At 30.8% G+C, this 25,862-nt stretch overlaps 3 protein-coding genes across 5 annotated transcripts; 1 reads left to right on the forward strand and 2 right to left on the reverse strand.

Moving 5' to 3' along the window:
• The first annotated feature begins 280 nt into the window (after positions 1-280).
• Positions 281-17,130, forward strand: LOC109598370 (terminal nucleotidyltransferase 4B). Its single transcript, XM_020014267.2, has 6 exons — positions 281-789; positions 8,542-8,735; positions 8,795-9,070; positions 9,129-9,439; positions 15,540-15,776; positions 15,846-17,130. Exons 1-6 carry the CDS (start codon positions 482-484, stop codon positions 16,023-16,025), a joined length of 1,506 nt encoding a protein of 501 aa, XP_019869826.1. The 5' UTR covers positions 281-481; the 3' UTR covers positions 16,026-17,130.
• A 1,024-nt stretch (positions 17,131-18,154) lies between these two features.
• Positions 18,155-20,359, reverse strand: LOC109597292 (phosphatidylinositol-3-phosphatase SAC1). 2 transcript variants are annotated; one of them, XM_049960999.1, is made up of 3 exons: positions 20,333-20,351; positions 20,175-20,268; positions 18,155-20,121 (listed from the first exon to the last, which is right to left on the reverse strand). In XM_049960999.1, the coding sequence occupies exons 2-3, from the start codon at positions 20,207-20,209 to the stop codon at positions 18,414-18,416; spliced, it is 1,743 nt and encodes a 580-aa protein (XP_049816956.1). In that variant the 5' UTR covers positions 20,210-20,268; positions 20,333-20,351; the 3' UTR covers positions 18,155-18,413. The 2 variants fall into 2 exon arrangements, with proteins under 2 accessions (XP_049816956.1, XP_019868502.2); XM_020012943.2 differs by having other exon boundaries at positions 20,175-20,359.
• A 2,656-nt stretch (positions 20,360-23,015) lies between these two features.
• On the reverse strand, positions 23,016-24,962 carry LOC109597466 (serine/threonine-protein phosphatase 2A regulatory subunit B'' subunit gamma-like). Of its 2 annotated transcripts, XM_049966119.1 has the most exons (3): positions 24,827-24,962; positions 24,389-24,769; positions 23,016-24,109 (listed from the first exon to the last, which is right to left on the reverse strand). In XM_049966119.1, the coding sequence occupies exons 1-3, from the start codon at positions 24,945-24,947 to the stop codon at positions 23,517-23,519; spliced, it is 1,095 nt and encodes a 364-aa protein (XP_049822076.1). In that variant the 5' UTR covers positions 24,948-24,962; the 3' UTR covers positions 23,016-23,516. The 2 variants fall into 2 exon arrangements, with proteins under 2 accessions (XP_049822076.1, XP_019868715.2); XM_020013156.2 differs by having other exon boundaries at positions 23,016-24,769.
• Between the last annotated feature and the right edge of the window lie 900 nt (positions 24,963-25,862).

Raw genomic sequence — 25,862 nt, forward strand, 5'->3', positions numbered from 1 at the left:
ATTGTGGGGGATATTTTAAAATTTTAGTTCGCACTCCGACCACGCGCTGTTTTACCACAGTTGTCAAACTAAGACATGAACATTTGTCACTTATATTGTCATTACCTGCACATTGTTAACCTAAAAAAAATGTTATTTGACATGTGACATGGTCAGTCTTGTGAGTGCACAATATTTAGTCGGATCGAAGCGCAGTCCACAATGCATTCAAACGGACCGCCGCTGGCGCCCCGTATTCGGTTCACACAGACTACCAACACTAGTAAAAAGAGAAGGGACCCGGACTGTCAGTTCCACCTATCGGTCGAGAGTTATCTGGTGGTAGAAACAGGCACCATCTGTCAGTTTTTTCGGTCGTGTGATATGCACAAGGTGTGACTTTTTGGTGGTTGTGAATGTGATCATTAAACGAGACGAGATTCACCACGTACTGAAATAAAAACAACGGTGACTGAATGGTTGCGACAAAGTAACGTGTTGAATGGATCCTGCCATTTCTTGGTTACAACCAGAACAGGACGGTCCGGCAAAGCTTCTGTGGGTTCGTATATGGCAAACGCAGCTTGAACTCGAGAGTCTCAACTTGAAGGAAAACGACAGCGACATGGACGGCATCACTAACGGTTTTCATCACACGAACAGAGAGATGAATGGTAAAACGGACAAGAGTGCAATAGTCAGTCGAAGACGGAAAGTGGATTACCGCTCCGGCAATAGGCACAAGTCCTTTAACGACGGCGAGTGTCCCTGGCGTGTGTCCAAGTTTCCATACGGTCTAGGTGTACTGGGGTGAGTCGAATGAGCTGCCTTCGCGAAACGTGCTTTTCCTAACCATAAATTTTTTGACTTTTTTTACTATCGTTAACTCCAGCATCTGTCATGAGATGTCCTTCATGATGGCGGGATTGACGTTTCGTGCCGTGCAAATTTCGAATTGTTCGAAAAACCGGACCGCTTTTGCCCGACTTTCGGCACCGTTCCGATTTTAATTGAATGAAAATCCAATTAAGCACGCTTCTCGCACCATAAAACTAATTGGAATTCGCTCGTTCACCGGGCGCATAACTTAATACAACGGCGGTCCCCTTCACTCGCACTATACGTGGACTCCTCGCTTTTAGCGCAATTATCGCACCGTGTCAGGTGCATTTTTCGTTTGGTATGTTCAAGACTGACCATCTGTCAACTGAATCTGTTGTTCATACTTAACTTCTGCCTAATTTCCTTAAGGTTTCTTGATGTTGACACCAATAAAATGTTTCTTGTAAAACTCCGTTTTACATCTGTTTTTTAATTCATCAAGGGAAATCGCCTTTCGAAGTTTGCAGGATCATTCTTATTTTGATGTCACTAACCATATTTGTTATTACAGATTGAATTAGTAACAGTAACAGAATTCAAATACTAAAAACATTGGAATGAACAAAACTGGTCATTACTCCAATAAGACATGCACATGATCATTGACCATTAGTACTCAAGAAGGAAGCGTTTGCCGAAAAATATTTTGTACCCTGATCCAATAAATATACCTTATATGACATATTTTCTTTTTCTTAATAGTCGTAGAGGAAAACTATTTTCATAAAAAAAAACAAATGTACACCCAAAAAGGATGATTTTTGTTTTTAAAAATGATAAACACAAATACAAGTTTCCTGGAAGAATTTGGAATGTCATTATTAAAAAGATTAAGGGGCACAACTAGTGTGAAATTTTGAAAAATTATTTTTTTTTTCATATTTCGATAGTCTATACCTTCAAAAATAATATACTAAAATTTCAAATGAATATTTCAAATAGTCTATGAATTACTTCTTAGCGTAACCGCTCAACAATTAGAAAGTTACGTTTACTACGGAGTCTATCGGTTGTAATACTGAAAATATTTTGATTGATCCAACTCATGGATATTGCCTTATTGAGTATTGGGTTTTTTATGCAATTCAGTGATGTGTAAAAAATGTGAGTTAATCAAGGAAGTTGTCGGGGATTAAGATTGCTGTGATGTGTGAATGCGGTGTATATCGTATATCAATTCCGGGTCTATGATTGAAAATATTTTTGAAATAAATAGACTTTTAGTATCTGTGATGCGCCTTTTGGGTATCGGAGTAAACAGAATTAAGCCAACGAACTGCATTGATCATCTCGAAAAAGAGCTACAACAGACCAGCAATTTGCTGAACTCGAAGACAAATCAACCGAACGCTTAATTTTTTTCTGTTCATTTTGTATACAGTACGAGAAGACTTTGATTCATCTGAATCCTGACAGAGATATCACGTACAATAGTGACAGTAAGTCTCCCACTATGGGACAAACTTCTACTGTCTTTGTCATGCATGATGTCTCTGTCTAAATTCACACGGGTCAAACGCTTTTCCTACTGTATGTTTCTATGTAGAATGACCCTTCAGTTGTTTAATTTGGCAGGCCAAAATACTTTTTCCAAAACTCTGCCATTTTTTAAATTACATTTTTTTGGCAATCATGGGTAAAGGTATAGAAAATAATTTTTTTATTTAAAAATTCAATGTACATTCATTATTTATATACAAATGTATCCTCCAAACTTTGATGCAGTAATTTTTTTTTTAAAAAATTCCCAAAAGGCCATCACACTAGGTGTGTCCCTTAATTAAGATAAATTACCTAATTAATAATATAGAAAGACGAAAAAATTGTGTTCAAGAAGAAAAGATTCTATAATTTTTGCTGAACTAAATAACTTATGCTCTGACCTAATAAACACCTCCTCTTCTTAATCGCATTAGAGGAAATAAAAATAATAATATACATTCACAAAAGGTTGAAAATTGATAAATATGCAAAAACTGGGAATTCTCCCTGTTGAGTTGAGACAAACCAATTTGTTAATTAATATTCAAGAAGACGAAAATCTTGTTCTAAAATTGTGAATTGACAGTATTTTATTGTGAACATCGATAATTCACTGTTTCTTGCTGCTGTGAAATGTTGGCACTACACTTAAAAATATTCAATAGCTTTAAAAATTCTAATACATACGTTGCGAGTCTAATCGTATTAAAGTTTCGCATCTGGATTTAAAAAATCGATTTGTGAGCATAACCTTTGGCAGAAACCTACAGATGTATATTAAAACATAATTTCTTTGAGCGAATAATTTAATATGAAATATGTGTATAAATAGATTCACAACTCCCATGAAACTAATCGTATCCAATAATATTGTCATTGTGGGGAATTGTCTTGTTGTGTTGTTCGTTAATTTGACACAGTTCATATAACCGAACCAAAACATAACTTACTCGAGTAGGGAATCTGCAAATTGTACCCTGCGAACAATAAAATATATGGGCTATCTTTCACTTTCACATGATTCAAAGAATTAAGAAGAAACGAAACGATTTGTAAATATGAGTAATTAAACTAAGAATCAATAAAATGTAACCTCCCTTAGCAAAACAAATACAGTGTGGCCCATTTCAAAGGGGGAATAATAAAATTACTACTTTATGCCTTTTTTTAAATTGTACTGCATGAAAATATATACTTATGCACAAAATGTCACGTTTTTTGGCCCAAAACCAAAACCTATTGGGTAATTTTTTGGGCATGAAAATGGAAGAAATCTACTAGCAAATTTATTACGTCAAATCTAACTACACCATGAGATTAAGCAACCTCTGAAATAGATATATATCAAATTTCATAAAAAATATGCAAGTGGAAATTAAAAATCACATCTTCTTATGAAGTTATTTTTTTAATTAAATAGTTTATGGAATAAACTGTTAAAACTCAAATTTTCGTTGGTTTGGTCAAAGAGTAGAATTGGGTATTAAGAGTATTAGTATAAGTCAGCGGTCGGCAACAAGCGGCCCGCCATCCTTGTCTTTGCAGCCCGCGACCCGTTTTGTAAATGAAAGTATTTTATGTGATATAGGGATTGATTTTCAAAATTATGGACAAGTGCCTTGCCACTAAGTGACCCTTGCCTGCAAAAAGGTTACCGACCCCTAGTATAAGTATATTTTCTTGAAAAATAAGATAATTTGAGTTATTTTTGACAGACCATAGACTACTTGAATAAAATAAATTCATAAAAAGAATGTGATTTTTAATTTTTTCAGAAAATTATAAATATGAATAAATTTTTTTTTATGAAATTTGGTATACCCATTTCAGAAGGTGCTTAATCCAGTGGTATAGTAGAAACTGCGCAGTAGGTTTTAGTTGGGGACTAAAAAAGGTAACATTTTATCTATAAATACATATTTTTATGCTTTACAATTGAAAAAAGTCAAAATTGAACAAAAAATACAAATTTTATGAGGGTATCCCGCTTTCAAATGATGTATGACTGTATGATAAAATCAAAAATTTTGTATATAGGAATTAATTTCAAAGAAAATAATATTTTTTCCACAGCTTCTGATAAATTTGATAAACAACTTTCCGATAACATGTACAATTGCAAGTTATTTCCATGTAAAAGTTTTGTGGGTTTAAAAAAAATATACGAAACCTAAACTAAATAAATAATCGGATAATAATTGTTATCCCATGGTCATCTATACAAATTTATCTCACTTTTGCAAAACATTGCGTAAATGAGAGAATTATTTTTTATATCAATTTAAGTCAATGTATTTTATTTATAATTGGTTAGATTAAACCCTATTATATTTAAATGGAAACAACGAGGTTAATAAATTTTAAAAACTAAAAACGTCGTTGAATAAGTGACATTTATTTTTTTGCGTAAAAGTAAATTATTAAACTCTTCTTAAGAACTGGAATTATGAACCCTTATTATAGATTCATTTTTATGGCTCATTAATTCCTAATGGGACCCAAACTTCGTCTAATCCTAACGTCCGGTTCCGCCCGGATTTTAAAAATCGTAAGTACTTTTTTAAAAAATATAAAATAGTTATTTATACATCAAGGCTGACAAATAAAGCAAGATAATTTCGAGGTCGCAAAATGTATTTAGTAGCCGATGTATGAAGTGTTTTTCTAACAGCCTAGAAATATTAAGGCCTGGCAACAAATTTTCCTTAGACTATTTTTTTTTTAATTAGTGGATTGATTAATTAAAGTGTCTTGAGCTTTAGACATGGAATTAACAGAATAGTAATATATAAATAATTACAGAGCATCTTAGCATTTAAATTTTGATTTTTTCAAATACAAATAGTTGCCAATTTTTTCTTCATTTTCCACCAACAATATCAATAACAGTTGGCAACATTTAACCAGACTACTTGTAAAATTAATTACATCGGATTCAATTCGAAGAATGCAGTGAATGTCAAATTCGACATTAGTTGAGGTTGTCTTGAACGCACGGTACCACAATGTTGAAACAGTAAGTAATGTCCAACTTTCTTTGTTATACATTCATAGCGCAACATAATCGTAAAACAATTTACCTTTCGAATTGTTCATTTTGATCTTATTGACAATGAACCATTCAAAATGTATGTTTTTTATACGAGTGTTAACTTGAAATGCAAACACAGATTTTAAAACGTTTGGTAAGGCGTATAATATTACTTTATTTAATATATTTATATTTTTGGAAGTTAGTTTGTATTTAATTTTTTTCATTCATTCAAAATGTAAAAATTAAATATAAACGTCACTTGTCAACAGTAAACCCAATATTTATGCCATTTTATTAATTTTTTCGTTATTAGATGTGTTAAAAATTAATCCACATGTTTAGAGAACATTTTTTAAAGATTTTGCAGATACGGATTTTGATCATAAAAATTTGTTTACTTCATAGATCTAATTTATATATTGACATTTGTCATTTCTGTCTGATGGGTTTTTTATAGGAAAGTTTTTAGGCGTCATATTTTAATCTGTAACCGCAATTTCTACCTAATAATCTGTATTTACATTTACCTAGATAAACAACATCTGTCCAGCATGTTTGACAATCAATAGTTTGACTAAACAAAATTATAGTATTACATTTAGTTTTACAGGAAAACAGGGTAATTCGGATTGGCTGAGCATTCTTTTGGTCATTATAATGGCAAAGTTGTTCTCGAATTATCATTTTATTTATTGCGCCCCACAGAATAAATAGCCAATCCTGACAAGAGCTAGAGAAGTGACTAAATTATGCATTGGTACTTAAAACGTTTCGATCAGTAAAATAAGAGTTACAACAGATCAAATTTCAAATTTCGTCCAATTTTTGATCATTGGTATTGACTGAAAATCGACAAAAATGGCATGAAATATGACTTTATTCAGCTGTAACTTGGTTATTTTTCTTCCGATCGAAACGAATTGGCCGTTGAATGTATTTATTTATTTACTTTCTAACGAAATATTGTTCATTTCATTCGAACTTCCCATTTATTGTGGTCGGTGCATTCAGTAAAATGATATATATTCGTCTCCAGCTTATCTGAATTAATCTAATTAAATGTAACTAAGAAAATTTTTACTTTCCTGCGGCCCATTTGAAGCGGGACACTTCCATAAAATTTGTATATTGTACGATTTTGACCAACTTTTTTTTTAATTATGAAGCATAAAAATATGTATTTATAAACAAAATGTCACTTTTTTGACACAAAATCAAAACCTACATACTACTAACTTCTTTATAGAAAATTTAACTACTCCACTGGATCAAACACACCTTCAAAGGGCTGAAATTTAAAAAATAATGATGAATAATCATAATTCTGTGGAAAAGGGTTCTTAATCCAGTGGTGTGGCTTTAGATTGGGTATAAAAAAATGGGTAGTATGATTTCTTCAATTTTAATGCCTAAAAATAGGTTTTGGTTTTCGCTTATAAATACATATTTTCAATCTTTACAATTAAAAATAAAATAATTATTAATAAATTAAAATCGGTCAAAAAATACAAATTTTATGAGTGTGTCACCCTTTCAATTGGCTACACTCGCTATATTTCAAAAGTTGAAATTTGTGAAATGTTACGCTAATTTATTGGCATATTTTCATGAAGACATAGAGTAAAGTTTGTATTTTGAGAGAGAAGCAATAACTACAGATAAACATGCCAACATTTAAAATACTAACTAAAAGTTACCCATTACAGGAATTGCAATATATAAATTGAAGTTATTAAAACATCCAAGATGACAAAAAGTTATTTATTTAGAAGTTTTGTGGTTTAATCAAATTTGCATTATACAAATATAATAATAATCAAGATACAAGTAGTCAAATTTAAAATTTGAGTTTGTTTTTAGCTTTTTGAGTGTTGTGATCTAAAGGAAACAATAGTTTTAAAATGGTTAAAAGTGTTGTACGAAGTTACCCTCTTTAAGCTACAACAAAATAACGATTAATGTTATTTTTGAGTTAAAAATTATTTAATAAAATCTAAAAGTTTGTATTTTGATTATTATTAACTTTTGAATAAGACTATTTTAGCAAAAACATTAATATGGTATTTAATAATGACCAGTTAATTATGGGACACCCTGTAAATCAGCCATAATGTTATCAAAATGATTGACCGTGTCGTTTCCTTGAACTTTACATCAATCAACATCATTTTTGAAATTTTATGATTAACTAGTGATCAAATTCCTCTACCAATGACTCTCATCAAAAAATATCAGTATCGTTCATGGTGAAGATGATTAATCAACAAGTGTCACATTTTGGTATCTTTCTGCATTTACAGTTTAACTAAAAACAAGGTATTACAATACAAGCACAATAGTTTTGGGAAGTTAAGTCCACTTAAATCCGAAAACATTGTTAAGTCCAAGTTATTTTGCAAAACTCTGTTGTACTAATGGCAATGCATTACAAACACTTACCTAATATGAGTGAAAATCGATCAGTTTAAGCTAATTCTATAAGGGTTTTAGAGCAACCAGATGACTTCTCTTAGCCTACGTTTCCTTGTGCCCTTTATCCCACTCTTATTAGGTAAAAAAAATTTTGTTTGAGCAAAATAGTCGTGGTCCCACTACTTACCTTTGTTAACTGCAGAACTTAACACTTATTTTTGAAAAACACTGATATTATAAGATTAAAAAAAGTTCTTTAAACCGAAAGTCTTTCAAATTGTCACAAAACGTAAGAGTACAATGAAATTAGTTTCACATTCAAAAAAACTCTTCAGTGTTAAATGTTTAAATTCCCTAGAATTCACCAGGGATGACATTTGACAATACCTACTTCGGAGCACTTTTCCCGTCAGTCTTTTGTGTTAACACATGTAGTTCTGAAGAATCTAACACATGTTAATTCTATATGTTTCATTATTTGAATACAACCACTATTTATGTTACTAAGAAACAAACTTGACAGGTTGAATATGAATATGAAGGAGGAGGTTAAACCTGCCCTCTATGTAATTTCAGTGTGCAAATTGGTACCAAATTGCATTGTTTCATTTGTTGCCACATACAAAGAATGCAAAGGTGTTTAAAATATTTCAAATATTTGTATAGTTTTCATTTTGATTGTTGGTAAATTCATTTTTGCCATCTTGATTTTTTATTGTTAGTACTAAGAGATATGATTTAAATTTTTACAGACTCCACCAAGAAATTGAACACTTCTATAAGTATATGAGTCCAACAGACGCTGAACATAAACTACGGTCCGAGGTTGTAGCTCGAATAAAGGCAATAATTGTGTCCAAATGGCCGGATGCACAAGTTGAAATATTCGGCTCCTACCGTACAGGACTCTACTTACCCACCAGTGATATTGATATAGTGGTTATAGGTAAATTCTAAATAAAATTTAAATATTCAGTTGAAATAATAAATTTGTTTAAATAAAAGGAAAATGGTCGAATTTGCCGTTACGGACGTTAGAGCAGGAGTTTTCGGAAAAGGATATTGCACAAGAGAACAGCATCAAAGTCTTAGATAAAGCTTCCGTACCCATAGTAAAGCTAGTCGACAAAAAGACCGAAATCAAGGTGGATATTTCGTTCAACATGTCCAATGGTGTTAAGTCCGCCGAACTGATAAAAAAATACATTGAACAGTATCCAGTTCTACCGAAGCTAGTCTACGTATTGAAACAGTTCCTCTTGGAGCGTGACCTAAACGAAGGTAAGAGATCGATGCGTTACGACTAACGCAACACTACAATGCCAATTTAAATTCACAGTGTTCACTGGTGGCATCTCATCATACAGTCTGATCTTAATGTGCATCAGCTTCTTGCAGCTGCATCCGCGCGCGGACACGTTGCGGGGAGGTGGCAATTTGGGCGTCCTGTTGATCGAGTTCTTCGAGCTGTATGGTCGCAAATTCAATTATATCCAGACGGGGATAACGGTCCGTGATGGCGGCAAGTACATCAACAAAGAGGATATGCAGAAGGAGATGGTGGACGGACATCGGCCCAGCATGTTGTGCATAGAGGATCCACTGCAGCCTAGCAACGACATCGGAAGAAGTAGTTATGGAGTTCTTCATGTAAGAAACTTACATATTTTTGAAAAAATCTTTTCATAAGTGTGTACCATTCAAATACAGTTTGGTGATGGTTATTTGGTTATGGTATTATAATTGGCAGGAACAATATTTCTCTGACACTACCAATTCAAAACAATTGGAGTCGGATAAAATATTTCATGTGTAACCTTTTTAATTAATCAAATTGAAAGATAGACAACAATTACGTTTTAATGAAAAAACAATTACAGCAGGTGTTTTATGGAGTGTCTTAAGTAGAATTCAAAGTATTTTTTTTAATATTCCTTTTTTATTAGTAACTTATCGGATATTGTAACTTTACGAACTATGTCGATAACAACAAATTAGTAGTCTTGTTAATACCGGAATTAATTTTTTTTCATGTTTTGTAGATCGTCTTACATATATGTTTACATTCGTAATCAACATTGTTATACATTTTTTCATCATTTATTATTAGAAATTACTACCTGTCGTTGATCGTCACAACCATTATCGATTCTCAAAGTCAATGACAAAAAAGTAATCCTCGATATCTCCGAAATCGGTTGCTTAAGGACTTATGTTAATTAATGCTTCTCTTCATATTTTGGGCCAATTTCCGTGTTAATTATATTTAACTCTCTGTATGTGTCGCTATTGCTGGATGTCATCAATCAAATTGAAAAAAAGAAAAGTGATAGATTTCTCTATCTGTATCGTTTTCATATTGATATGGTTTGCAGGGTAAATTACAAACATGAAATTGAATTATTAAGTATATATTAAAAGTAATTTCTTTTTATAGGAATTTGTAATTTTATAATAAACCTTCATTTATTTCGATCCAATTCATAATTATGTTCAATGAATTATAAAGTTTAGTTAATTGAGGTATTTATGTTAAATTTATAAAAAAAGGAATTAACTATAAATGAAAGACAAAATTAATTTAAAAAATCATACTTTGATGTCGCTGTTATCCTTGATCTTTCTGAAAAATGTCATGATTTGGCGACTTCCGGACACCCTGTGCATTTAATTTTATTATATAATAATTCAATTTTGTGAAGAAGAATAATTAAAATATTAACAAGAGCCAATTTAATCGAAATATCAGGACAATATTTTTATAAATAAATCAAATATTAAAAGGTCGTAATTTCTGGTACAAACTAGTAAAAAAACTAGACTTGAAATCACCACTCCTCAGAATGTGTGACCTTCCATATTCGGACCTGTTAAAATTTATTCAAGTCTTTTTAATTTTCATCGTAAAATGATTTTATAAATTATAAGATGCGGCTTTTAGTTTATCTTTCATAAAATTTTTGATGATAGGAGCCGGAATAAATTTTAAAAAAATAACTTCTACTCAACTGTTTTATAAAGTGATTATTTATCGACGAAATAAATTTAGAAAAATTAAATCTTATTCAACTAAATTAAATTGTTTGTTTGTTGTTAATTTTATAAATAGAAGTTGAGATTATTAGTTTATTTCATTTTATGGACATACATTTAAATAAGATAAAATTTATTCAATTATTAAATTTTTCATTGTAAAGCTATTTTATAAATCAGAAGTTATGTTAGTTAGTTTGTAAAAATAAAATAATAAATTGATTATGTATAGAAATCGTAATAAATATAGGAAATAAATATAAAAAATAAAATTTAAAATTTATTCAACTCTTAAATTTAAAAAAAAAATCCATTGTAAAGTAATTTTATGAATCCGAAGTTTGTTAGTTATCTCTTATAAAATCATATTTATTGAGACCATAATAAATTTGGAAAAATTAAATGTGATCAACTCTTTTAAATTTTTCATTGTTAAGTAATTTTATAAATAGGAGTTGGGATTATTAATTTATCCTTCATAAAATTGTGATTATGGAGATGGTAATAATTTAGAAAATAAAACTTTTCCTATTTAATTCTTTTAAATTTTTTATTGAAGAGCAATTTTATAAATCAGAAGTCACGTTTGTTAGTTTTTCCTTAAATATATTATTTGTGGAGACCTTAATAACTTTAAATGTTTTATTGTAAGTAATTTTATAAATCAGAAGTTACATTTATTAGTTTATCTTTCGTAAAACCATCGTTCATAGAGACGATTTAAAAAAATAATTTGTATCAGAAACACGTCACAATATTATTAGACACATTTCAATAATTGCGTATTTTATAAATAAACACGACTAGCAACATATGTGTGCGCAGCAAAACAGACTAGCCGAACTGAAACGAATTTTTCCGCGATAATTCTTGAAAAAGCGGACACGCATTTCTGTTGCGGAAACCGTCCGCTAACCTTGACGGTCGACCGTTTTCGAACAACCTTCCACGGGCATAGATAAAGCAGAATGCATAATAAATAAATGACCGACTGTCAAAGCTACCCGGGAATGTGTCGTAACAATCGCAGAAATGCTCAGAAGCATAAAAAAACTGCGCCGTGGGGCCGTCGTGTCGTCGTCGCCGTCGTTGGCGGACGATTTTGCGTCACGCGCGCACTCTCTTCCAGACACCCATTTTGGTGGTAAATGCAGGTAAATGCGAACGGAACGTCTGGACGTCTGCCAACGGGCCGACGGTAAACAATGTAAAAAAATAGATCGCCGAATAAGTTTTGATGAGGCGCATTACCAGATCGATGATACGTAAATTGGATGGTTTATCGGGAAGTGTCCGACATGAAAATAGATTTATCGAAAATCGAAAACAACTAATGTAAACAGTGTGAAATTATACATATTAGAATACCAAATCATCAAAACCAAAGCTCATTAATATTGTTATGATTTGCTAGGCTACAGATATTAATGTTTTGGATATGAGTACTATGAGATAATTGTTGCTAATATTTTTTAGGATATGCCAGAGATTAAACGTAAACGTACAAATTTAATCTTTGGATACACAGTAGTGAATATGTATAAATATAATTTGTTATTTTTATTACACAATTTAAAACTGATTTATCAGTGTCCCGTGTTCAATAAGTAGTGTAGTTTTACGATAATTTATTATCGTATTCTACACTAATTTTATCCGTATAAACTTTTTGAGCAAATTTAATTGTCACAATTTTATATTTTAATATTTAGACAAGTTAATTTAAAATAAGTTCATTAATTATTTATTATTATATTTTTAATAAAGGAAAAAACAGAAATACACAAAGGACAACTCTTTCTTAATTATTTATAACTTTGCAAATAAATTTTATATATACGTTGTGTCCTATTTAAGAAGAAAACGTCGGCAAATTTTTTTAATTCGGTTTTTAATGAATAATACTTTAGCAAGTTATCAAAAAATTCTAGGAATATCTTAATTGTTTCTATATAATCCACACTATGTCAAGTTTACTGAGAGAAATGAGAAAATTTGATTATAAAAAACTATCGATTTCGTATCCTTCAAAATAGGTACATAAAATTTCATAAAAAAATATTGCATATTGATTAATCTGTGATAAAATTATAAATTACCTCATTCTAATGAATTTATTCCTTCTGACCAATTACGTAATCATATGTTGTCACATAATAATGCTACAAACAAAGACAAATACAAATAATACTAATATATTTATTATTTGTCGAAATGTATGTATTATTATTATTACTATATCACAAGACTTCATTTTAAAATTCTATAAAATATTTGCAATTTACAAAGAATTCTGACGCCAAAATCTGAGAACCACTTGACTAAATCATGGAGTAAGGCATCAAGAATATTTAAGAATATCAAATAATTACTATTAATGTGGTAATTTGAGTTACATAAAACACAATTTTATGAGATAGATAAACTTCTCTTGTATCTATTTTTGACCAGTTCTTCATTAAAGTCATAAGTAAAAATGTTGTGGGAATGATTGCATCTTATACGGTTCAGAGTATATTATGTTTCCTACTTTTAAATTATACTATTCGTATAATCATCAAACATGAAATAGCATTCTGCTCACTAAAATACTACAGTTTCTTTAAAACATGAAGATCTAAAATTTTTTTTGGAAAGAATTCTGTCGACAAAATTTGAGGACCGCTTAACTATATCATGGCATAAAGCAGGGGTGGCCAACCTCTTTGATGGTCCGAGGCATTTTTCAAAATTTGAATTTTATGATTTATGAACGTTAATAATCTAGCCGTAATTTAACAGTATGATATTAATTGTAGGTAAAAAGGGCGTTTGAATACGCGTACACGGTACTAACAAACGTGGTGCATCCGCTCTCCTAAAATACTACAGTTTCTTTAAAACATGAAGATCTAAAATTTTTTTTGGAAAGAATTCTGTCGACAAAATTTGAGAACCGCTTAACTATATCATGGCATAAAACAGAGGTGGCCAACCTCTTTGATGGTCCGAGGCATTTTTCAAAATTTGAAATGTTTCGCGAACCGCAATTAAATATGTATTTAAAAGGTATGCAAAAAAGAGGTATTAAACATTTTTTTACAGAAGTTATATTAATTGTGTATTGAATTTAAATATTAATTAATATTCTCTTGATAATTCTTGAATGAAAAGAAGGGAACTTGGGAACATGGCATAAAGTATCAAAATTATTTGAGATTATCAAAATAATCAATGTATTTTTTATGAGATCATTTCTTCTACTATTTTGACTTATGTTATAGAGAACATAGATCGACTTATATAGAAGACAATTTTATGGCATGGATAAACTTCTTTCATTTCTATCTTTTGAGCTGTTATTTATTAAAATTAAAGTTATAAATAAAAAGTTATGAGAGTGGTTCCATCTTAAATGGGTCTCAGTACATTTTGTTTCTTAGATTTAAATTATACCATATATATTATAGGTATTAAATATGAAGTAATAATCCGCTCACTAAAGGTCCACATGTCAAGGTTCTTTAATGCACTAATTAATTAGTTAATAATTGGTACCTTGATTTTCTTTAACAAAAAATAATTTAATCTAAACTAATCTAATGTTTAACAAGGATAGTAGTTATTCCTTTTATTAACATAATAAATAATTTACAAATTTGCTAATTGTTTATAAAAAATAATAACAAAAAGAGGATTTAAAATCCACTTTTGAATCTATCAGTATGTTAAAGTTTAAACAATGTGTGAAGAACTTAAAAAAACACAATTTTATCGTGACCGAAAAAGTACACTCAATCTATTTTGGTTTTTGACTCGCTGATTACGAATCCGAACCTCGTTTAAATTAAAACGTTCTAAATGGTGATGAAAATTTTATTGTTCTCAACGTATTATATCTATTTAAATAAAAAGTTAAATACGATTAAATTTTTAATTAGAGCGAAAGCATAATTAAAAATCATTTATTAATAAAAATTTGTCTGCACACTATTATAGTAAATTTTCGTTTGCAGTTGAGGCAAGAAGCTGATTTATAAAAATAAATATTTGAGTTTAAATAATTAAAATTGATCATATATTACAACAACAGCAAAATTTTGTTATAAATAATACTTTATTTTATAACAGATAAAACTGTAAAATATGTTTATATTTTAGGATTACAATAATTTTTTATCTCTTTATATACATGCTTACCATACACGATATCCCAAATTAATTATTTGTGACTGACAGGTACTTCCAGACTAGAAAATTTAAGTATCCCGAGGTCAATTTTTTTAAAACGTTGATTGCCAAAACCGGATTTGATATTTGTGACCTTTTCTGAAATATCTACGAAAATCAACCAGGCAGATTTAGAAAAAGTATTATTATTATTTTGACAAACAGTGAAAACTGCTTACAGTCAAAGACAACCGATTTGGAACACTCTGTACATATGAATGGCTAATTGCAAAAAAATGTTCAAGATACAAAAGAATTCTAGGCATTATTGGGTGCCTCGTGATTGTTATCCAACAGGCACCATTAAAACAAATTAAAAAATACACATAAAAATAAGTTGAATATGTTGAGTGTCTAAAGAATTACTAACATGTCATAAAATTTTAAAATTCAAATTATTTGATTTTTTTATTATGATGATTCATATGTACTTGTTCAGATTTATGACTATATGATTTATGAACGTTAATAATCTAGCCGTAATTTAACAGTATGATATTAATTGTAGGTAAAAAGGGCGTTTGAATACGCGTACACAGTACTAACAAACGTGGTGCATCCGCTCTCCGTCTATTCACAATGCCAGTATCACACGATACTGGGGAGGATAGTGCGAGTGCGGGAAAAGGTGGTGCAGAACAGGCGGCGCGTCGAAGACACACAGCGGCAACAATTCAAACCGTCACGGTCGCCGTCCAGCACCGGGTCCACGTCGAGTAACGAGGAAAGCGGTGTCAGTTCAGAAGTAAGTGAAATTGTAGAAAATTTCGAAGGGAACTGTCTAGTTGAGATTAATTATTGTTTTCGTTTACAGGGCTCCGACCACACATCACGTGATAATTCGCCAAATACACCGTACATAACGCAACCGCGTAACCACCCACCAAAGCCGAGTATGTACAGGACTCGGAAAAATACGAATACCCACCACCACCACCACGATAACTATAATGATTTTAACCACATGAAACGCAAGAAGTCGACAAAACAATAGTATTTAGAATATAGATTTGTTGTTTTTATATATAGGCTGAACTCTAGGCATTTATAACTCAACTGTTGTATTGGATCGCTTTCGATAATCAATCTGCATGTGTGAAACGGGACTAGTCCATGACGAAGAAATGTACTGAGAGAACGGCTGGGGAAGTTGCCACACCGCACCGGTTATTTAATATTTATTCTCGTGTACATATCATTTATTTTATTTCAAGACTGCAACTGATCTGTACGGCTCCTTGGTGGTGGTAATGCTTGCCTAAGAAGCCTCTCTAGACTGTCAGATGATTAGTTGTAGAATCTATGCGGTAGTGCAATTTTCAAGGATCGAGTTGCTTGACTGCAGAGGTCTGAATCTTCTCCACGAAAAGACTTTGAAAATTGCTGCACAGGCAAATTATGACAAATGGATTCTGAATACTCAATTGCTGTTATTGCTGACAAATATAATAGGTTCTTGTGCAATATTAAGTGTGTGGATGCAACCTACTTGAAAGCATATCGAGAATTTAACAGTGAAGATTGGAGGCATTTGTAACTTTGAAGAAAGTTTTTGAGTGGATAGTCATTTAAAATGTGAGAAAGTGTATATTAATTGTAAAGATAAATCAATTGTACAATGTGATATATTTGATATTAAGTGACAGTGAACTTTTAGAAACTTATCAGGGACAACCAGAGATTATTAGGTTTTATTTTTATTCATTGACTTTTTACCAATTTATTTTTTTCTTTTTTTTTGTAATTATCCCAGTTATTTGCAATATTTGCAAAATGACAAATTATTCAAGTTTTTTAATTTCAGGACTAAAAATTGTATAAAGTGAGATGATAATTTTTATGTAAATTTGTTATTAGACTAAGTATTTATATTAGCATATAGAATTAAGACAGTTGTCTATTTATATTGTATAGTCTTATTTGAATTTTTTTAAATTTTAATAAGAATAGACTTAAGCAGTACAAATTATTGAAAATGTGCAAAAAAAACATATTATAAAAATCAAAAAAACTTTTAATATACAAAGATGCGCCATGATAATTATTAAGTCACATCAAATAGCTGTAAACTCCAGAAATACAACTTCTATCAGCGCAAACTGTGTTTTATTTTGAACAACATGTACAACAATAAAAATTAGTCAGTTGCGACTAATGCGATTTGATTCTGCTGAAAATAATATATTAAAATAAGATTTTAATTTATGCATAATTAACAACATACAATTCGAATGATCAGTGCCTTTGTCATGTCAATTTAGTTCGCAAGATAGATTTTTCAAATCTTAAAAACATCTTTTATATCATCATCTTCACTTACTTTAAAAAAAAAAGACATGGCTAAGAAAATAATTATCCATTATTGTATTTCCCGTTACCAAATTTATCGTATCATATTTGTTAAATTGTTCAAATTTGGAATTGGTCAGTTTAATTCTTTAACAAAAAACACTTTGACATGGTAATTTATTTAATAAAAAATCCACGTCAAAAGCATTTCTTAATAAATTAAATAAATTGAGCAGTACTAAAAATTTTTCTACAACTAATTCACCAGACACACACGATCAAGTAGTTTTTAAACTTGAAAAATTTACAATGTTCAGGAACATCGTTTGTGTCGGTATTTTGAGTTCTCATTTGCTAGAGGCACGCCTCAGCTCCCTTACCATTGAACAATAGCCCGATCTTAAAGCACATGCATGAATGTTGAACTCAAATAGAAATATTCAAGATTTACTTATAAAACGTATTGGCGCGAAGAGGCACATTTAAAAATGCCTTTGGAGAATTTGTGAACAAAATATTCATTGAAATTTAATTTAAAAACTGTTATTGCTTCTTTAATTATACGACGTTTTACCATTTATCTTAGTTTAAATATTAAGTTATATTCTATTTTAAAGAATAAGAATATAAAAAAAGTATTTTTAATATTAACGTTACATCAATAATATCATTTTCACCTGTCTCCTCTGAGTAGCCACCACTGCTTAGAATTATTCGACAATTTAACTGGAAGAGTCGTTTTTGATAATATATATATAACTACTGCATCGTATTTTAAATTTATTGAAAATTATACAACAAAAATAATGACAATTCGGTAAAATTAAACAAAAATTAAAAATCTACAACATTTTATTAACAATATATAATTACAACACAAAATTCTCTAAATGCAATTCAATTAGCGTTCTGTAAAAGTGTTATCTTACGTATTTACATTTAGTTTTCTATAGGCATCATAACTGCAATAGCACGAATTAATAAACATAGAAATTAAATATATCTTACATATATTGGAATAAAATCGTTTTTCTTATACAATTCATAGGTTTTTCCATTTCATAATCCATCCACCAATGCATGACTAGATTCACTATAATTCAGTAAGTCTCGGTCGGTCAACAAATTCCACACCGTATTTTAATATGTGAAAACCAGAAGCAGAAACCATGGAACCCCAGAAGAGCAAATACAGTAAGTTCTCTGTGGAATACTCCGAAGGTAACACAGCTGACGCAACAAACATGGCAACTGCAACTAAAAGTACAGATGGGAATGTGATGTATTTCCAACCTCTATCCACCCTCCATGGATAAATAGCTTCAGCATTTCCTTGGAATAAATCAATTCCATCCTGTCTAAATCCGTCTGCCAGATTGTTTTTGTAATACCTCGTCATGGAATTAAGTCCATCTCTGAGCAGGCCCATTTTTGTGCGTTTACCAGTCCTAGTAAAGTCGGTTTTCAAAGCTCCTGTGCCTGAATATTGAGTGCTTATAACATCAGCATTGTCAGCCCACACATTCTTAAACAAATTCTCAAAACTGACCTGGTCTTCCAAAGACTGGTTTATTTGTAAAACATTCAATTTCTTTAAAACATTTTCCAAATTTCGATGCGCCAACATGCTCTGTACCACATTCGTCCTATCCAAACAATCAATACAATTAGTTCTGAATACACCGTCCTGCAGTAAAGATAAGGAGCCATCCCTTAACAATAAAAAGTATCCCATTTCATCTTGGTCCAAAGCAACTCTGTCAATAAGGATGGACAAACGATCCCATCTCATTTTCCTGCACTCATGATGAAAATCGAAGGGCTCATATCTGACAGATGGATTTGCTAAAGTTTGTACTGTCTCCTTAAACGCTTTTTCTAACTTTCCTTCAGATCCCTTCTGATCAACCAAATCCACCATCACTTGCCTTCCATAAAGAAGTGTTAAAGCTTCTATGTGCTTCTGACATGCGGAATTTTGCTCCTGGGGATCAATATCAAGTAGTGTTGGCGGAGGTTTGTATCGCAAATCAGGGTTTTGGTGCCAAAATAGTGGAATTGAACCACGAACTTGGACAAAACTGGCTCTATCCCCCTGATATTCAACTATCTGTTCTGTTTCCACAAAATTAGCCACATTTCCATCCTTATCAACACCTCTGCGATGTAATCTGGTACCAGCTCTATATATACTTCTCCTGGAGATAAGTGTCCAGGTTAAATTAGCATTGTTCAAAACACACTGATTAATGGATATGAATCCATGTAAAATGGGTAGACAGAAATTCTTAGCTCCCAAATTTTTAAAATCTTTTAACAAATACCCATTCCAAATGAATCTCTGATCTGCCCTTTCCAGAAGAGACTGTTGCCAAAAATCTGGTGCAATATCATGTAGTCGTTGTAACGTATGTGTAAGATCATAAGTATAACTAAAATAATGATAAGGAGTGCTAAAAACTTGCTCAATCATGCTTACATATGCGTTATTGTCAGCTAGTTGTTCAGCATTCAGATGCACTGTGTTCTTGTGATAAGGTATTAAGTCAGCTTTAACCAATCTCCAAACTGTATGACCGGCAATGTACCCTACCATTTCCCTCTGTGTGGCAACTATCAGGTATCGACCAGCAATTAAGTTGATTGTTCCCAGTAAACCACAAAAATCCTTGCAACCACATGACTGCGTTGGAATTTGGCCCTCGTTTTGTTGAAGTGATATCGCTCCAGAACTACGATCTATAATTAACACATCGTTACCTACTTTCGGTTGCAAGTAAAAGTTCTCTGAAGAAATCCATCTAAAATAAAGAGTGCACGCAACATATTTAAAATGATTTAAGTAATTACTTACAATGTTAGGTCGTTATATACATCAGAATTGGACATTGTTTACAGGGTGATTGTTGAAACAGTGAATTTACGGAGTTGATTTACATTAGTGCGAACTATGACAAATGAAATGAAGGTTACAAATTGACGTTTCCAGACAAGTGTCAAAGTGCAACATACCAACTCAATGTTTAAAAATGTTTTCACTATGAGATAAACAGATAAATAGGTGGCACATATGCAATTAGAATTTCTTTAATAAATGGAAATTTAAATTGCACTAGTCTGTTTTTATTTTTTTTGTCATTTGTTGTTGCTGACCCAAATTATTCATCATTATTTTAAAAGGTGATTTCATTACGTTCACTTCTGACCTTCTAATTTAAACAAATTTTCCAATTCATTCAATTATAATAGGGTAATTACCTCTAAAAACAACATATTAGACATTTCAAATTGTTGCCGATAGAAATTGCACGTTTTTCAATTTTATTTACAAAAGGGCGAAATAAGAAACAAAATTTAAATCAAACATTTTATAAATACAGACTTAATTCTAGAGCTTAAAAACCAATAATAATTTCAATAATGAATAATCCGTAGTGTAGCTAAAATGTTTTCCTATTAACAAGTCTTTTAAAGAATACTCAACAACATACATTAGTGGTCAGAAAGGGATATTTAAGGGGCACACCTAGTATGATGATTTTTGGGAATTTAAAAAAACCTATTGCATCAAATATTTCAAAATTTGATACATTTGTGTATAAATAATGAATACACAGTGAAATTTTTAAATAAAAAAATTAATTTTAAGTACCAAAAAAGGTCCTCGACTGCTGCAGCGGCAGCGGCCTTCATTGAGGCTGAATTCAACAAAATATATATATTATTAAACTAGAAGGTATTATCTATATCTTTAAATTTGATGATTTTTGGCCTGCCGCAATTACATTTTGTAAGCAATCGAAAAACTGGAGGGTCAGAAAAACATACAAAATAAGCACAACAAAATTTAAGCGATCGGGTGATTTCTCTTCGAACTGCAGCAAACTTGAAAAATGTAGTTTCGAGAAAAATTCGTTTAAAGATAAAATGATTGATTTCATTGTTATCAATAGATAAATATTATATTTAAAGCGAATCTGCTATTCCAGATCTATATCTAATTCACCTTCCACCTGTCCAAGCGGATGCTGAGCTGTTGTAGCTCTTCTTCGAGATGATCGTCCCTCATTTAAGGCAGCTTGTTGGCTTAACTCCATTTGTTCCGATACCCAAAGGCACATCACAGTCCATTTAATTTAAATGCATTTTCAATTATAATCAATCATCACTAAATTGCCAATTGCTTAAAAACCCGAAACTAACTAAATAATGCAATAATATCCATGAATACGATCAATCATTACAACCCGAACAATAAAACTAGTAGGCCCCGTAGTAAATGTTTATCTGTTGAGCGGCTATTTTTATGACATTTTCATTTGATATTTTAGTATGTACAGGCTACCGAATTATGAAAAAAAAAATCATTTTTCAAAATTCCACACTAGTTGTGGCCCTTAATTAGGAAACACACATTTTATATTTTGTTTAAAATAATTACACATTATTTTTTTCAGAGTTATTTATTTTGTATCTAAATCAAAACAAAATAAATGCACAATGTGTGTGCACTGAAGTGATCCTTATTATAGCTTTTTTAAAATGTTAAATATTTTAGTCATATTATTTAAAGTAAACTGTTAAATAATATTAATTTATTATTGTTGTATATAGTATTATAAAAACTACTATATTCTTTCTCTATAAAATATTTTTCCGAATTGAGCTGGACATAAATATAGCAAACTTTTATTTTCAAAAGGATTTTAATGATAAAATCTGTGTTATTCAATATAATAGTAACACTTTGATCTTTTAACGAATCCATCACAATTTTGGATTTGTGTTTGGGATCGTTTTCATGTTGAAACGCATTTCTTTAGAGAATCATTTCTTCAATATATGGTAACATATTCTAATAAACATAAATCAGCCTAAGGGGACCTACGGCAGAAGAACTGAAGCATTCCCATAACATAATTGAACCGCCATTAAGTTTCACTGTACCTATAAACAAACTTTTTGTGCAGTTTTAATATAGAGAGTCATCATTTATTATTAATAAAGTTTGGACTCGTTAAAAACTATTCGTGTCCACTGTTCTGTGGTCTATTGAGTGTGATCTATAGCAAAATTTCACATTTAGTTGAAATTATCGTTGGTAAATAATTCTATTACATCTCTTGTGTTATATGTATATATAAAATGGTCCAAGTTACTAATAATTTTCTGTAATGGTACTACACCATTTCCAGAACTAAATAACTAAAATAGTGAATCAATTAATCACTTTTTAATTACCCAGTAAATAAGAAAGGATTTCGTCTTTTTATAGGATATTTAAATATTTCGTGTACCGACTTACCTGTCAAATTGTAGCACATTGGTTTCGATCACTACAAAAGGAAGCAATTTTCCAAATGTTGGATTAAAAAAATATATGAATTACGAACATTCGACAAAACAAGGTTTTTACATGACTGTTGAACAGTTTAAAGCAAAGAAATCAAATTATGCACTCGCATAAAAAATATTTTATAAAGAAAAAATTAAAATAAAAACATTGTTCGTAATTATCTTATTGTTTCCTAATATAAAATCAACAAAATTCTTAAATAAGCAATTGTTGAATTTGATCTAAATCCTAAAGTAATTTGAAATAAACGATATCTTCATCTTATAAAAAAATAAAAAAAATTACAGAAATTAAAAAACAAATTTTTGCATTTCTCAGCCAATAAATAAACGAAAAATATTTATTTTTTTTTTTATTTAAAATGTGTAAATATCACATAGGAAATCGGTGTAACTTGTTATTCGGCAGAAATGTTAGTAATTCCTTGTATACAATCATGTAAACACTATAATTTAAAGAATGTTTACAGTTTGATTGAAATTGTACATCATTTCAGGGAATAACTGTTTAATTTCCGACAAACGCTGTAAACGATAAAGCGAGTATACATCCCTTACACTGTTTGATATACTGTTTTTTTACCATTTGGTGAAACGTTTTAAGATGTTTAATATTAAACACTTTAAAAGGTTTCACCAAATAGTTAAATTACAGTACACTGAATAGGGTAACAATAACTCGAATTACCGTTTACAGTGTTCAATGTAAATTAAAGAATCATTTACTGAAATAATGTTATAAATAATGTTAATCAAACAAGTGAATATTCATTAAATTATATGGTTTCAGGGAATGACCAGACTTTTTGCTGTATAACATACATAGTGCATCGACGTGATTTTAATCTTGTGAAGGTTCTGATGAGACTGCCTCTCTATTTTCATGATTCCAAAAACCATGGAATTCAATTAATATACTGACAAAAGTTTCACCCTGTCCACAGTTTTGCAAATCACTCAAAGTAATCCTATCTGGATGTTCAGGCTTCACCATATCAAACAGCTCATCTTTCACATCTTCAAATGAAACAGGTTCAGCACCATGAGCCTTTAGTTGGTCTTGGATTGCTCTGAAGAAAAAGTGCAATGTAAAGGCATCTAAATAGCCACATCCCTTAATATCCAAAATTCTGAACAGGAAAGCTAGTGCTTGTGGCTCAGATCTATTTTCTAAAGCAAGTACTAAATCTAAATAAGTCTTGTAATCCATTTCTCCTCCATATGTAAGGCAAGTTTGGAACACCCTATCCAAAAATGGTTGTGTTAATGAACCAGTACCATAGCCTGCAAGTTCTGATTTACTTAACATTCCATTGTGATCTCGATCCAAATTTAGATAGTGTCCATATATTCGAAGAGCTGATGGGGCACTGAACCAGTTTTGTTCTTGTAATTCTTTACTCAATTCTTCCAGCCTTAAATCCAGCAAGTCATCTAAAAATGAAGACGCAAGTATATCCAAAATCCGTATTCTGCCTGACCCCAGTACATCCAAAAAAAAGAAAAACTTTCTGACAGCAGTACACACATAAAAACTGTGAAATGATTTTTCCAAGCCTTCCAATTGAGGTAAAGTGGGTAACAACTCTGTTATGTAGTTTCCTAAATCAGACTCACTCAAATACCCCTGCCCTGTTACATCATATACAGAAAAACCTACTCTTGTTTGTTGCAACCAATGTTTTTTCATAATATAATTAAATATTGACATACTGGATATTCGGCCCTGGGGGTCTCCTTGTTGCAACCGGGCGAAGACACTGGGTGTGAAGTAACGCTTGACTTTGGGACCTAGTAACGCTGAGACCTTTTGAAAATCCGAATATGTTATCAATTCATCTGGCAATGACTGGTGTTCCTCCAAAAGAACCCACAGATCTCGAAGTTCACTATCATGTACTGACTCGTGATTTTTTCGACTTAATTGATTAGATCGACTTTCATCACGAAGTTTTCTTCTTAGAGTTTCGTGTTCTTTTGGTAGTTTGTTAAAGAATTTTGGAATGCCGTCGCATGGCTCCTGTTTTTTTCCCCATTCTTCAAGGTACATTTTAAAGTATTCATCTTCGGTTTGAATTAATTCTTCTCGTGACACTAAAATAAAAGTGGTTGGTAATACGTTGGATTTAAACAAAAACTAATCGTAGTCACCTGGTTTTACTTTACTTTTCAACAACGATTTTAAATCCATCAGTGCCGCGTTTTGTGTATGTTTTGAATGAAACAGTTTCAGTTGAGATTCCAGTGAATGTGGACACGACTTTGTATGCATTTTTCTCAACAACTGTTCAAAACAACGTGTTTTAATTAATCGATTTAAAATAAAAACTAGCATAAATTGTGAGAACTGCTATTAATAGTAAAATATATTAAATAAGATGAATTTATCTTTCCATTTTTCTATTTTCTTACATCGCATTCTTGTAGTCACAGTAGACACCATAAAATAGTTTAGAGCAGTTGAAAATCAACATTCCACAGAAAAATGATCAATCAATGTAGAAATGAGGAGTATCATACAAAATGGAGAATTATACTTTTAAAAATGCATCATAAAATAATGGTTGTACAAAATAACATGCTTTACTAGAAAAAATCTGAACAAATATTTAAAAATATAAAATTGCATTTTTCTCATTATTTATAGATTTATTATATTAAACTTAAATTACATGCACATTTCGACTATGATGTGAAAAAATATTAATATAAAATTGTGTTTAATAAAAATTTTATTTCAGAAAGTAAATGTGTTAAGGTAAGTTTACACTAAAATTGTCGACTACGTTGTTTACACCTTGAATACATATGGGCCTCCTAGCTCTGGTGGTGACCATATCAAATGCTTAAATGTTTAGTTAAATTGGTTAAATTAGGTTAAGTTGTTATTAGCAATGACTTGGAGTTGCTCGAGGATTGAATCTGATGTGGCACATTATATATAGAAAAAAAAACAACTTATAACTTATTCATTACTGTAATTTTCATTAGTGAATCTATTAAAGTATTCAAATTAGGAATTGGACGGTTTAATTCTTTAATAACAAACATTTTGTTAGTAATTTAAACTGGAAACACATTTATTTAATAAAAAATTCACGACGTCAGTGGCATTCCTGATGTTAATAAATTCTTTCTTGTTATTACTGGTTGACGCCAAATCGTAATAAAAAGATGCAGTATTAAA

The sequence above is a fragment of the Aethina tumida genome, chromosome 1, assembly GCF_024364675.1.
Source record: "Aethina tumida isolate Nest 87 chromosome 1, icAetTumi1.1, whole genome shotgun sequence".
NCBI classification, from domain to species: domain Eukaryota; kingdom Metazoa; phylum Arthropoda; class Insecta; order Coleoptera; family Nitidulidae; genus Aethina; species Aethina tumida.

What these genes read in the sequence shown, in the direction of transcription:
- LOC109598370 (XM_020014267.2), top strand. Translation starts at nt 482, where the DNA reads ATGGATCCTGCCATTTCTTGGTTACAACCAGAACAGGACGGTCCGGCA. An exon ending in TACGGTCTAGGTGTACTGGG is followed by an intron (nt 790 to 8,541) that starts GTGAGTCGAATG and finishes AAATTTTTACAG; the next exon opens with ACTCCACCAAGAAATTGAAC. An exon ending in TATTGATATAGTGGTTATAG is followed by an intron (nt 8,736 to 8,794) that starts GTAAATTCTAAA and finishes TTTAAATAAAAG; the next exon opens with GAAAATGGTCGAATTTGCCG.
- LOC109597292 (XM_020012943.2), bottom strand. Translation starts at nt 20,209, where the DNA reads ATGTCCAATTCTGATGTATATAACGACCTAACATT. An exon ending in GTATATAACGACCTAACATT is followed by an intron (nt 20,122 to 20,174) that starts GTAAGTAATTAC and finishes TCTTTATTTTAG; the next exon opens with ATGGATTTCTTCAGAGAACT.
- LOC109597466 (XM_020013156.2), bottom strand. Translation starts at nt 24,947, where the DNA reads ATGCATACAAAGTCGTGTCCACATTCACTGGAATCTCAACTGAAACTG. An exon ending in GAAAAGTAAAGTAAAACCAG is followed by an intron (nt 24,770 to 24,826) that starts GTGACTACGATT and finishes CTTTTATTTTAG; the next exon opens with TGTCACGAGAAGAATTAATT.